This window comes from Argopecten irradians, chromosome 2 (genome assembly GCF_041381155.1).
Source record: "Argopecten irradians isolate NY chromosome 2, Ai_NY, whole genome shotgun sequence".
Classification (NCBI taxonomy): Eukaryota; Metazoa; Mollusca; class Bivalvia; order Pectinida; family Pectinidae; genus Argopecten; species Argopecten irradians.
The window spans coordinates 66,582,400-66,597,397 of NC_091135.1; the positions used below are offsets into that span (position 1 = coordinate 66,582,400).

At 39.1% G+C, this 14,998-nt stretch overlaps 1 protein-coding gene across 10 annotated transcripts in view; it reads left to right on the forward strand.

Moving 5' to 3' along the window:
• Positions 1 to 14,998, forward strand: part of LOC138316266 (protein phosphatase 1 regulatory subunit 16A-like) — a 129,200-nt gene that overhangs the window by 71,821 nt on the left and 42,381 nt on the right. For all 10 annotated transcript variants that reach the window (XM_069257883.1, XM_069257887.1, XM_069257889.1 and 7 more), the window contains exon 5: positions 6,593 to 6,696. In XM_069257883.1, coding sequence (XP_069113984.1) covers positions 6,593 to 6,696 — 104 coding nt within the window. The remainder of the gene's footprint in view (positions 1 to 6,592; positions 6,697 to 14,998) is intronic.

The following is a 14,998-nucleotide window of genomic DNA, read 5'->3' on the forward strand; positions in this document are numbered from 1 at the left end:
TACCTTCTAAATTTAAACAAAATGTGAACAGATTAGTGAAATGATTAAATATAAAACTACAATACAGATGGTAGGAACTGTGAGTAGGGCAATTGTAAAGAAACAAAGTGCTGTCAGTGACAATAGTAAGAGTACAGCTCCCATTAGGAACAGTCGTGAAAAAGTAATAATTCAACTTAACAGAATTTCTTCACAGACATCTTACCATCAAATTGTGAGAGAACTTTCTTGAGATTAACATTGAAATCTTTGGTTCTATATTTGGTATATAAAATCTTGGTTACTTCACCCAAATGAGCAATAGGATATATCAGGCGTTTTTGGAGGAAATTGTAAAGGACATCAGGGCTATATGTATTGTCGCCCTATTGCCCTGCTGATGGTCCAATTGATCAGTTACATTAATTCGTCTAAGCTGATGTGAGCAGCTGAAGTAGAATACCAGTGGCATATTTTGTGATCATCATGTGACAAAGTTAATCAAGGACAGAGCTAAGCTATTGATTTCTGAATTGAAAAGCTTCATTGCTGAACTGACAGCTGAGTAACATGTCCTGTCAGCGGTGTAAGTTCATTTCTCCAAACTTTACTCCTACACTGTGACAGATATAAGTGTATCATGTTAAGTGTTTCCTTCCAGTTACACTCAGACCATTTACTTCAACATAACTTTACACACATTAAAAAAAAATGAAAGGAGAAAATAAGCATTTTAAAAAAAGCTACATTTTTAGCTCACCTGGTCCGAAGGACCAAGGTGAGCTTATGCCATACCGTGGCGTCCGTCGTCCGTCGTCCGTCGTCCCGTCGTCCGTCGTCCGTCCGTCCGTCCGTCAACAATCGACTTCTTCTCCATAACCGCTGGTCGGATTTCAACAAAATTTGGCTGGTAGGCATCCTTATGGGCTACTAACTGAAAATTGTACAAAATGATGGGGCTGACCCCCCAGGGGCCTGAGGGGCGGGGCCAAAGGGGTCAATTTGGCCTATTTCCATATAAACGACTTCTTCTCTGAAACCAAGCATGGGATAGCACCCCATAATGCAATGGTAGCATCCTTATATGGGTGGGGATTCAAAAATTGTACAAATGATGGGGGCTGACCCCCGGGGGCCTGAGGGGCGGGGTCAAATGGGGTCCATTTGGCTATTTCCATATTAAACGACTTCTTCTCTGAAACCAAGCATGGGATAGCACCCATAATGCAATGGTAGCATCCTTATAGGGTGGGGGATTCAAAATTGTACAAATGATGGGGCTGACCCCCCAGGGGCCTGAGGGGCGGGGCCAAAAGGGGTCAATTTGGCTATTTCCATATAACACGACCTTCTTCTCTGAAACCAAGCATGGGATAGCACCCATAATGCAATGGTAGGCATCCTTATATAGGGTGGGGATTCAAAATTGTACAAATGATGGGGCTGACCCCACGGGGGCCTGATGGGGCGGGGTCAAATGGGGTCCAATTGGCTATTTCCATATAAACGACTTCTTCTCTGAAGACCAAGAATGGGATAGCACCCATAATGCAATGGTAAGCATCCTTATAGGGTGGGGATTCAAAATTGTACAAATGATTGGGGCTGACCCCCGGGGCCTGAGGGGCGGGGTCAAATGGGGTCCATTTTTGGCTATTTCCATATAAACGACTTCTTCTCTGAAACCAAGCATGGGATAGCACCATAATGCAATGGTAGCATCCTTATAGGGTGGGGATTCACAAATACAGTTTAAAGATGCTCCACCGCCGACAGAGCATAAATGATATTCATCATTTGAACAATAATTGGTGTTTAATCGTGTATATATATGTCTAATTAACACAAGAAAATAATATAAAATAATTTATTTTCGACTTTGGCTCATGCGCAATCAGTACTTCATTCCATAAAAGATATAGTGACACAGATTTTTTTCGGGATGCAATTAATTATTTTTCATATTTTTAACTTGAAGTAAAATCAGAAGCTCAAACTTTTCAATGGTGGTAATGGTGTAAAGTAAGTAACTTTTGTAACTGAAGAAAAAATACTAAATCGTCTGCTCCTGTTTTTGATAATGAAAAAATACCATTTGTCGGCGGTGGAGCATCTTTAACTCTTCTTCTGAGACTGAAAATTTCTTATGAAATTAGGAGAATGATGAGTTAGGTATCAGGTATATCTTAATTGTAATTTTTCATTCTCTGCCATGAGGGGCTGTGGTGGTCTAGTGGTGAAGATGTCCAGACATATTACCAGTAAGCCATCCATCTCTTGGTCACGAGTTGGAATCCCATGTGTGACAGAATGACAACAGAACATTTATGTCTTCCAGACATAATATTTTGTCTACACGTCTTAAGTTATAAGGCTTTAAATCATTTTAACCTTTTTATATCATCAATATCTTTATTGATAAAGCCTAAACTATTTAAAATTGCCCATTGTTGCTGTTATATCGTTTTCTTATTTCCATCTTGATTACTCCAACTGATGTGATATTCTAGTCTTGGTGAAATGTATATGATAGACATTACAGAGTAATAGTAAAGCCCACTCAATCTCTACTAGACTTTTCTATTAAACCTGTGATTTATCCAAATTAACACGCTACAATAAGGACCAATTTGTAGCACCGACATCCTGTTTTAATGACAAAAGATGAAACCTCGGGTCTATATTTGGGCTCACATTTAATGATAATTACACCGAGCTGGATAAATGTGTGAAGTTTTTTTCCTCATTTTACAGCAATGATGTACTAATATTAGTGTTACTAGTGGTGGACTGATGTTAATGACATTCTAGGTAGATTGTCACATGTTTGGTGTTCTTGGAGATATTGTGTCTAATACAGCATCACCCGCTTGATATTATTTCAATAAATTTGAAATAGCTATACGGAGTGAGAACAAATACAATAATATTATATGAGTTTTGTGAGGTGCAGATGTTACAGACTGATTGTACAGACATGTGTTCAAATATGCTGACAGATCTGTTACAGGAATTCTGTTTTAATGTTTTGTGATTATGTATTTTAATTTCCCCTAAGATTTTTCAATGTTTTTCCCCCCCCCCCCCCCCCCACCCACGTTTTTTTTTTCTTTATGAAGTTTTGTTTTTAATATTACTGGTAAAATAGAGCAAACATCCAAGATGGCCAACACAATCTCTGATAGGTGCATCTTTAATTTCATTTGGAGGTGGGTAGATTTATGACAGACATTTTCTGGTTTCATTAGATGTTGTGACAGATGTTGATCACCGTTTTAAAGTTAAATAAATGTCAGCCATGTTTCCCTTTTTACAATATAAAGCAGTCACTCCCAATTACATTCTCTGTCTTGTTACCCTATAAATTACTCTGTATCTGAAGTCAGAATGAGGCCTCTAAATTATTCACACAAACAATTACTCTCACATTCTCTGTGGGCTATAATGTAACTGTTATCTTTAAAATGTTTCCATGGTAACAGAGGAAAACAAATACTTTCTCCACTATGCAGTTTTCATTTTACCCATAAACAAAAGCTTATCACAAAGACACATATCTAGTGGGTACTGCCTGGTAAATATGATTCCCATCATTTATTGGGGGGGATGATATTTTCGTGATTTTGCAGGTCATCCTCATGGTCACAAGAATTTCATTCGTGAAATATGGTACTAAGAAATGGTTGAAATATTTGTACTCTTGAAGACAAAGCACGAAAGTTTGATTGCAAATAAACTGGTTACATCATTAATTTAGAATTAATAAGTAGCTTTAACCCAAAATATGGTACTGTTAAAATCAATGGAGGGAAGCCATTAGATTAATATTGTACATATCTGATGATACAGATAGGCAGCGCTGAAATTTCCTCCTAAAAAGGAAGTAAAGTAACACATCAATATCTTACATCACAAAGCACAAGATTATAGGGCACTGCAAACACTTTCATTTGTTAATGGAATATTATTTCTTTTGTGAAATTTGAGAAATGGATTGATGTTGTAATAAAATAATTTGTATTTTAAGTTTGATTTGTCTTCGTTGCCTGAGGTCGTTAAGGCCATTTCCATATATATGATGAAGTAGGTTTCCAACATAAGGCCCATAGTTAAGATAAAGTTTCAGTTTGTTTGCATACAACAAATACATTCCACCTATGATATTCACCCATATGATATTTTTAGCTCACCTGGCCCTAAGGGCCGGTGAGCTTATGTCATGGCGCGGCGTCCGTCTGTCCGTCAACATTTCCTTTAAATCGCTACTAGTCATAGAGTTCTGCATGGATTGTAAACAAATTTGGCCACAAACATCCTTAGGGGAAGAGGAACAGAACTTGTATAAATTTTGGCTCTGGCCCCCCAGGGGCAGGAGGGGCAGGGCCCAATAGGGGAAATAGAGGTAAATCCTATAAATCGCTACTTGTCCTAGAGTTCTGCATGAATTGTAACCAAATTTGGCCACAAACCCCTTGGGGGAAGGGGAACAGAACTTTTATAAATTTTGGTTCTGGCCCCCTGGGGGCAGGAGGGATGGGGCCCAATAGGGGAAATAGAGGTAAATCATTTAAATCGTTACTAGTCATAGAGTTCTACATGGATTGTAACCAAATTTGGCCACAAACCCCTTGGGGGAAGGGGAACAGAACTTTTATAAATTTTGGTTCTGGCCCCCTGGGGGCAGGAGGGATGGGGCCCAATAGGGGAAATAGAGGTAAATCATTTAAATCGCTACTAGTCATAGAGTTCTGAATGGAATGTAACCAAATTTGGCCATAAAAATCCTTGGAGGAAGGGGAACAGAACGTGTATAAATTTTGGCTCTGATCCCCCAGGGGCAGGAGGGGCGGGGCCCAATAGGGGAAATAGAGGTCAATCCTTTAAATTGCTACTAGTCATAGAGTTCTGCATGGATTGTAAACAAATTTGGCCACAAACATCCTTGGGGGAAGGGGAGCAGAACTTGTATAAATTTTGGCTCTGGCCCCCTGGGGGCAGGAGGGGTGGGGCCCAATAGAGGAAATAGAGGTAAATCATTTAAATCGCTACTAGTCATAGAGTTCTGAATGGAATGTAACCAATTTTGGCCACAAACATCCTTGGAGGGAAGGGGAACAGAACTTGTATAAATTTTGGCCTGGCCCCCTGGGGGCAGGAGGGATGGGGCCCAATAGGGGAAATAGAGGTAAATCATTTAAATCACTACTTGTCATAGAGTTCTACATGGATTGTAACCAAATTTGGCCACAAACATCCTTGGTGGAAGGGGGACAGAACTTGTATAAATTTTGGCTCTGACCTGGGGGCAGGAGGGGCGGGGCCCAATAGGGGAAATAGAGGTAAATCCTTTAAATCGCTACTAGTCATAGAGTTCTGAATGGAATGTAACCAATTTTGGCCACAAACATCCTTGGGGGGAAGGGGAACAGAACTTAAATAAATTTTGGCCTGATCCCCCAGGGGCAGGAGGGGCAGGGCCCAATAGGGGAAATAGATATAAATCATTTAAATCACTACTTGTCATAGAGTTCTGCATGGATTGTAACCAAATTTGGCCACAAACATCCTTGGGGAAAGAGGAACAGACCTTGTATAAATTTTGGCTCTGACACCCAAAGGGCAGGAGAGGTGGGGCCCAATAGGGGATTTAGAGGTTAATATTAAAATTCCTTCAGAAAAGAAACAATGAACCTGTATTCAGAACATTACTTGGCATTACAAACCAGGTGAGCGATACAGGCCCTCTGTACCTCACTGCTGAAATGTGACCATCATTGTAATGTTGAAGACATGTCAAAAAGATATGATGGTAGGTAAATATTGATGTTTTCAAATACCAACTTTTAAATCGTATAGTATTCAACAAGGCTTACATCAATAAAAAAAAACCACTTCATAAATGCATCTCACATATGCCACCCTATGTAACACATTGGTTTCTCCTAGTAGATTTTCCAACAACAATCCCCAAAATAGAAATAATTCTACAGAGATTGTTATTTATAAACCACGGAAAAGAAAGATTTGAGTTTCGATGAAACACTGTCATCATTAATTGTCAATGCTGCTATGATGATTTATCTCCCTTTGTCGTTTTATAAAGGCGCTGAGCTGTAATCATTAATTATCTCCCTTTGTCGTTTTATAGAGGGGCTGAGCTTTTATCATTAATTATCTCCCTTTTTAGTTTTATAGAAGGGCAGAGCTGTTATCATAAATTATCTCCCTTTGGTGTTTTATAGAGGGGCAGAGCTGTTAGCATTGATAATCTCCCTTTTTCGTTTTATAGAGGGGCTGAGCTGTAATCATTAGTTATCTCCCTTTGTCGTTTTAGAGGGGATGAGCTGTAATCATTAATTATCTCCCTTTGTCGTTTTAGACTGGCTGATCTGTAATCATTACTTATCTCCCTTTGTCGTTAATAGAGGGGCTGAGCTGTAATAATTAATTATCTCCCTTTGTCGTTTTATAAAGGGGCTGAGCTGTAATCATTAGTTATCTCCCTTTATCGTTTTATAGAGGGGCTGAGCTGTAATCATTAGTTATCTCCCGTTATCGTTTTATAAAGGGGCTGAGCTGTAATCATTGGTTATCTCCCTTTATCGTTTTATAGAGGGGCTGAGCTGTTAGCTGTGAATGCTGATGGGAACATGCCGTATGACATCTGTGAAGACGAAGTGACCTTGGACTATATAGAGACAGAGATGGCTAAAAGAGGTCAGTATCCCCTGAGGTCAAGGTCATATTCTTGATGAACTTTAAATTGTATATAACCCAATCCTGTAAGATTGTTGTCAAAGTTCTTACATACCACACAAGGGACAAAGAAAAAAAGGGTTTTTATAGCCAATTGGTCTCTATACACAGGTGGTTGCAAAGTCTATCTTGATTACTCCTTTTTACTGGTATTTCATATTTAAGCCATGGCGTCACTAGACGAGGCAATGGCTCATTCACTGAAATTTGGATATAACGTTTGATGTCAATGAATAACAATTCTCCAAGCTTCAATTTAGCTATAAGTTGGACAATGCTATATGCAACATTGTCCAGATGAATACTCTTTAAAGATAGAATACAAAAGTAAAAGTTTAAGTGAATTTACGATAATTCTTTATCTTATATACTACTCATGTATGTGAATGAGATCCGGGCCACCGAGATACTGGTGGTGAATCGGTCAGAGGACGTGGGGAAACAGAGGCTTTAGGAATGATCTAACATTTAATGTGTCTGTGGATTTTTGTGGTGAACTACAGAGAGACACTTATAGGGGTTTATTTACAGTATTTACCATAGCAAAAGGACAGTCTCCCCGGTGACACATCAAATAACATAGTGACTGGTGGGATGGTGACACATCAAATAACATAGCGACTGGTGGGATGGTGACACATCAAATAACATAGCGACTGGTGGGATGGTGACACATCAAATAACATAGCAACTGGCGGGATGGTGACACATCAAATAACATAGCGACTGGCGGGATGGTGACACATCAAATAACATAGCGACTGGCGGGATGGTGGCACATCAAATAACATAGCGACTGGTGGGATGGTGGCACATCAAATAACATAGCGACTGGTGGGATGGTGACACATCAAATAACATAGCGACTGGTGGGATGGTGGCACATCAAATAACATAGCGACTGGTGGGATGGTGACACATCAAATAACATAGCGACTGGTGGGATGGTGGCACATCAAATAACATAGCGACTGGTGGGATGGTGACACATCAAATAACATAGCGACTGGTGGGATGGTGACACATCAAATAACATAGCGACTGGTGGGATGGTGACACATCAAATAACATAGCGACTGGTGGGATGGTGACACATCAAATAACATAGCGACTGGTGGGATGGTGGACACATCAAATAACATAGCGACTGGTGGGATGGTGACACATCAAATAACATAGCGACTGGTGGGATGGTGACACATCAAATAACATAGGACTGGTGGGATGGTGACACATCAAATAACATAGCGACTGGTGGGATGGTGACACATCAAATAACATAGCGACTGGTGGGATGGTGACACATCAAATAACATAGCGACTGGGGGATGGTGACACATCAAATAACATAGCGACTGGTGGGATGGTGGCACATCAAATAACATAGCGACTGGTGGGATGGTGACACATCAAATAACATAGCGACTGGTGGGATGGTGACACATCAAATAACATAGCGACTGGTGGGATGGTGACACATCAAATAACATAGCGACTGGTGGGATGGTGGCACATCAAATAACATAGCGACTGGTGGGATGGTGACACATCAAATAACATAGCGACTGGTGGGATGGTGACACATCAAATAACATAGCGACTGGTGGGATGGTGACACATCAAATAACATAGCGACTGGTGGGATGGTGGCACATCAAATAACATAGCGACTGGTGGGATGGTGGCACATCAAATAACATAGCGACTGGTGGGATGGTGCACATCAAATAACATAGCGACTGGTGGGATGGTGACACATCAAATAACATAGCGACTGGTGGGATGGTGACACATCAAATAACATAGCGACTGGTGGGATGGTGACATCAAATAACATAGCGACTGGTGGATGGTGACACATCAAATAACATAGCGACTGGTGGGATGGTGACACATCAAATAACATAGCGACTGGTGGGATGGTGACACATCAAATAACATAGGACTGGTGGGATGGTGACACATCAAATAACATAGCGACTGGTGGGATGGTGACACATCAAATAACATAGCGACTGGTGGGATGGTGACACATCAAATAACATAGCAACTGGCGGGATGGTGGCACATCAAATAACATAGCGACTGGCGGGATGGTGGCACATCAAATAACATAGCGACTGGTGGGATGGTGACACATCAAATAACATAGCGACTGGTGGGATGGTGACACATCAAATAACATAGCGACTGGTGGGATGGTGACACCATCAAATAACATAGCGACTGGTGGGATGGTGACACTTCAAATAACATAGCGACTGGTGGGATGTTGGCACATCAAATAACATAGCGACTGGTGGGATGGTGGCACATCAAATAACATAGCGACTGGTGGGATGGTGGCACATCAAATAACATAGCGACTGGTGGGATGGTGGCACATCAAATAACATAGCGACTGGTGGGATGGTGACACATCAAATAACATAGCGACTGGTGGGATGGTGGCACATCAAATAACATAGCGACTGGTGGGATGGTGACACATCAAATAACATAGCGACTGGTGGGATGGTGGCACATCAAATAACATAGCGCTGATGGGATGGTGACCCATCAAATAACATAGCGACTGGTGGGATGTTGGCACATCAAATAACATAGCGACTGGTGGGATGGTGACACATCAAATAACATAGCGACTGGTGGGATGGTGGCACATCAAATAACATAGCGACTGGTGGGATGGTGGCACATCAAATAACATAGCGACTGATGGGATTTATACAACCCATGACGAGCAGCCCTATAAGACAGGAAGGCCACACCAGATCTATGTCATTACAGCAGACAAACTTGTCTAGACAGTGTGCATCATCATGTCCGATTCTCTCAAACCAAGATTTAGGCATTCATTACAAAGTTTTCCTATTTTGGTCTCTATCCTGTTATCCTATTATTGGGAGAGACGCTTTGCTGAGTTTACACCTGCCAGCCTGTTACAGCCTGTCAGCTAAATGTTACATCTTTGTTAGGTAATAGCTGTACAGATACCTCCCTCATTTCATTAGTGGAAGAAATCATTGTTTTTAACATTGGTATTCATTGTGACATCAGTTTATTATAAAGATGGAATGATAAAGTCTGTCTGTTGTAAAAAAGTAGTCTATAGAGATCAGGTCACATTGTTCTGACGATGTAAAAAGTAGTCTATAGAGATCAGGTCACATTGTTCTGACGATGTAAAAAGTAGTCTATAGAGATCAGGTCACATTGTTCTGACGATGTAAAAAGTAGGCTATAGAGATCAGGTCACATTGTTCTGACGATGTAGATAAAAAGTAGTCTAGTCTATAGCAATCAGGTCACATTGTTCTGACGATGTAAAAAGTAGGCTATAGAGATCAGGTCACATTGTTCTGACGATGTAAAAAGTAGTCTATAGAGATCAGGTCACATTGTTCTGACGATGTAAAAAGTAGTCTATAGCGGTCAGGTCACATTGTTCTGACGATGTAAAAAGTAGTCTATAGCAATCAGGTCACATTGTTCTGACGATGTAAAAAGTAGTCTATAGAAATCAGGTCACATTGTTCTGACGATGTAAAAAGTAGTTTATAGCAGTCAGGTCACATTGTTCTGACGATGTAAAAAGTAGTCTATAGAGATCAGGTCACATTGTTCTGACGATATAAAAAGTAGTCTATAGCGGTCAGGTCACATTGTTCTGACGATGTAAAATGTAGTCTATAGCAATCAGGTCACATTGTTCTGACGATGTAAAAAGTAGTCTATAGAGATCAGGTCACATTGTTCTGACGATGTAAAAAGTAGTCTATAGAGATCAGGTCACATTGTTCTGACGATGTAAAAAGTAGTCTATAGAGATCAGGTCACATTGTTCTGACGATGTAAAAAGTAGGCTATAGAGATCAGGTCACATTGTTCTGACGATGTAAAAAGTAGTCTATAGAGATCAGGTCACATTGTTCTGACGATGTAAAAAGTAGTCTATAGAGATCAGGTCACATTGTTCTGACGATGTAAAAAGTAGTCTATAGAGATCAGGTCACATTGTTCTGACGATGTAAAAAGTAGTCTATAGAGATCAGGTCACATTGTTCTGACGATGTAAAAAGTAGTCTATAGAGATCAGGTCACATTGTTCTGACGATGTAAAAAGTAGTCTATAGAGATCAGGTCACATTGTTCTGACGATGTAAAAAGTAGTCTATAGAGATCAGGTCACATTGTTCTGACGATGTAAAAAGTAGTCTATAGAGATCAGGTCACATTGTTCTGACGATGTAAAAAGTAGTCTATAGAGATCAGGTCACATTGTTCTGACGATGTAAAAAGTAGTCTATAGCAATCAGGTCACATTGTTCTGACGATGTAAAAAGTAGTCTATAGAGATCAGGTCACATTGTTCTGACGATGTAAAAAGTAGTCTATAGAGATCAGGTCACATTGTTCTGACGATGTAAAAAGTAGTCTATAGAGATCAGGTCACATTGTTCTGACGATGTAAAAAGTAGTCTATAGAGATCAGGTCACATTGTTCTGACGATGTAAAAAGTAGTCTATAGCAATCAGGTCACATTGTTCTGACGATGTAAAAAGAAGCCTATAGCAATCAGGTCACATTGTTCTGACGATGTAAAAAGTAGTTTATAGCGGTTATAGCGGTCAGGTCACATTGTTCTGACGATGTAAAAAGTAGTCTATAGCAATCAGGTCACATTGTTCTGACCATGTAAAAAGTAGTCTATAGCAATCAGGTCACATTGTTCTGATGATGTAAAAAGTAGCCTATAGCAATCAGGTCACATTGTTCTGACGATGTAAAAAATAGTTTATAGAAATCAGGTCACATTGTTCTGACGATGTAAAAAGTAGTCTATAGAGATCAGGTCACATTGTTCTGACGATGTAAAAAGTAGTTTATAGCAGTCAGGTCACATTGTTCTGACAATGTAAAAAGTAGTCTATAGCGGTCAGGTCACATTGTTCTGACGATGTAAAAAGAAGCCTATAGCAATCAGGTCACATTGTTCTGACGATGTAAAAAGTAGTTTATAGCGGTCAGGTCACATTGTTCTGACGATGTAAAAAGTAGTCTATAGAGATCAGGTCACATTGTTCTGACGATGTAAAAAGTAGTTTATAGCAGTCAGGTCACATTGTTCTGACGATGTAAAAAGTAGTCTATAGAGATCAGGTCACATTGTTCTGACGATGTAAAAAGTAGTCTATAGAGATCAGGTCACATTATTCTGATGATGTAAAAAGTAGTCTATAGAGATCAGGTCACATTGTTCTGACGATGTAAAAAGTAGTCTATAGAGATCAGGTCACATTGTTCTGACGATGTAAAAAGTAGTCTATAGAGATCAGGTCACATTGTTCTGACGATGTAAAAAGTAGTCTATAGAGATCAGGTCACATTGTTCTGACGATGTAAAAAGTAGTCTATAGAGATCAGGTCACATTGTTCTGACGATGTAAAAAGTAGTCTATAGCGGTCAGGTCACATTGTTCTGACGATGTAAAAAGTAGTCTATAGAGATCAGGTCACATTGTTCTGACGATTTAAAAAGTAGTCTATAGCGGTCAGGTCATATTGTTCTGACGATGTAAAAAGTAGTCTATAGCAATCAGGTCACATTGTTCTGACGATGTAAAAAGAAGCCTATAGCAATCAGGTCACATTGTTCTGACGATGTAAAAAGTAGTTTATAGCGGTCAGGTCACATTGTTCTGACCATGTAAAAAGTAGTCTATAGCAATCAGGTCACATTGTTCTGACCATGTAAAAAGTAGTCTATAGCAATCAGGTCACATTGTTCTGACGATGTAAAAAGTAGCCTATTGCAATCAGGTCACATTGTTCTGACGATGTAAAAAGTAGTTTATAGAAATCAGGTCACATTGTTCCGACGATGTAAAAAGTAGTTTATAGCGGTCAGGTCACATTGTTCTGACGATGTTAAAAGTAGTCTATAGAGATCAGGTCACATTGTTCTGACGATGTAAAAAGTAGTTTATAGCAGTCAGGTGACATTGTTCTGACGATGTAAAAAGTAGTCTATAGCGGTCAGGTCACATTGTTCTGACGATGTAAAAAGTAGTCTATAGCAATCAGGTCACATTGTTCTGATGATGTAAAAAGAAGCCTATAGCAATCAGGTCACATTGTTCTGACGATGTAAAAAGTAGTTTATAACGGTCAGGTCACATTGTTCTGACGATGTAAAAAGTAGTCTATAGAGATCAGGTCACATTGTTCTGACGATGTAAAAAGTAGTCTATAGCAATCAGGTCACATTGTTTTGACGATGTAAAAAGTAGTCTATAGAGATCAGGTCACATTGTTCTGATGATGTAAAAAGTAGTCTATAGAAATCAGGTCACATTGTTCTGACGATGTAAAAAGTAGTCTATAGAGATCAGGTCACATTGTTCTGGCGATGTAAAAAGTAGTCTATAGCGGTCAGGTCACATTGTTCTGACGATGTAAAAAGTAGTCTATAGCAATCAGGTCACATTGTTCTGACGATGTAAAAAGAAGCCTATTGCAATCAGGTCACATTGTTCTGACGATGTAAAAAGTAGTTTATAGCGGTCAGGTCACATTGTTCTGACGATGTAAAAAGTAGTCTATAGCAATCAGGCCACATTGTTCTGACGATGTAAAAAGTAGTCTATAGCAATCAGGCCACATTGTTCTGACGATGTAAAAAGTAGTCTATAGCAATTAGGTCACATTGTTATGACGATGTAAAAAGTAGTCTATAGAGATCAGGTCACATTGTTCCGACAATCTCAACTTCATGAGTACCTGGACGATCTCAAGGTCATGAGTGTGTGTAAGTGTGTTTGTTTCAATAATTCTGTAACTTTTGTAAAATAAAGTAATAGAATGGTAGTCTATGAGATTCGCTGCATACGGAGTGCATTTAATTGGGTTGGTTTTGCCATGACCTAAGTATAGATATGAAGGAGGTCCTTTCTTCAAACAATCAAAAGTGTATGCTCATGTTACGTCATGTAGTCCTTAAACATTTAGGGGAGAGACATAGTGTATGCTCATGTTATGTCATGTAGTCCTTAAACAATTAGGGGAGAGACATACGTTTTAGTTCACATATAAAAAAAAGTGTCACTATACAGAAGACTTAATTAATTAAATAAAACCCTGACCCTAATGTTCCTTACACAGGTGTCCAGCCTTTACATTAACATTCTTATGCTAATTGTGATAAACCTTAGAAAGATATCTTTCACTTCATGTACAAGTCATATGTAACAACATTGGTATATATAGAAAACAAATCCATGGTCATTATATATGTAACAACATTGGTATATACAAGTATAGAAAATAAAGCCTGGTAAGTAATATCTACACCTAATTTCCATACAAAAGTTATTCTCTGGTAAGTAATATCTACACATTCCATATTGGTAGGAATTTCCATACAATTAAAAAATCTGCAAATGTTACTCTTTATGTAGTAATCATGAAATGTAATAGCCTGCAAGATAAAGTAGTTTTACAGTCTACTAGGTTTTGATGGTGGAGGATAGCCTGTTTAGCAACTGCATCACCTGGGATTTGAACTCAGAACCAAGAGGCGGAGGAACTAGCGATTATTTGTTTCAAAATCTCTACCACTCTGTCACCTCGAGTAACAGTAATAGTAAAGTGTTATTCGGTGGATCATTGATGGCTATAACTGATTAATGGTAAAAATGAGACAGAAAATAGATACCTATTGTCAGGGGAATACCACACAGACAATAATATAAAACCTTTCTTGCTCTGAATGGTGACCAATTTTTTGCTGGGAAGCACAACATTTCAATAAGGCATGGAATGGGCTGTATACACTAGGCTTGGAGTGACTCTTCAGCTCAAGTGTTAAACACGGAGTCTTCACATTACTTTGTGGTAACACAAGCTTTCTCTTACCAACTGTAATTATATCTGTTTTAACCTTCATCACTAGCGTTCATTGAGAAATAATCGTTAACTGTTAGCTTAGTATAAGGTTTCTTTATTGGATACTGTTGTTATCATAATAATATGGGTCAATGGAGTATTGTCAATGTTATGTTCCGGGTAACACAGTATCCTTACAATCATTGGTCTATAAGATACAAATTACATGTACTTTAAATTGTAAATATGGAGCAAGGAAGTATAACCTTGTAGACAAAATAGATTGTAGAATTTCCAAGGCAACTGCTCCTTTCACTATTAAGACACACATAAACCACACATGATCAGTCATACATTGTTTATCAAGGTAGCCAA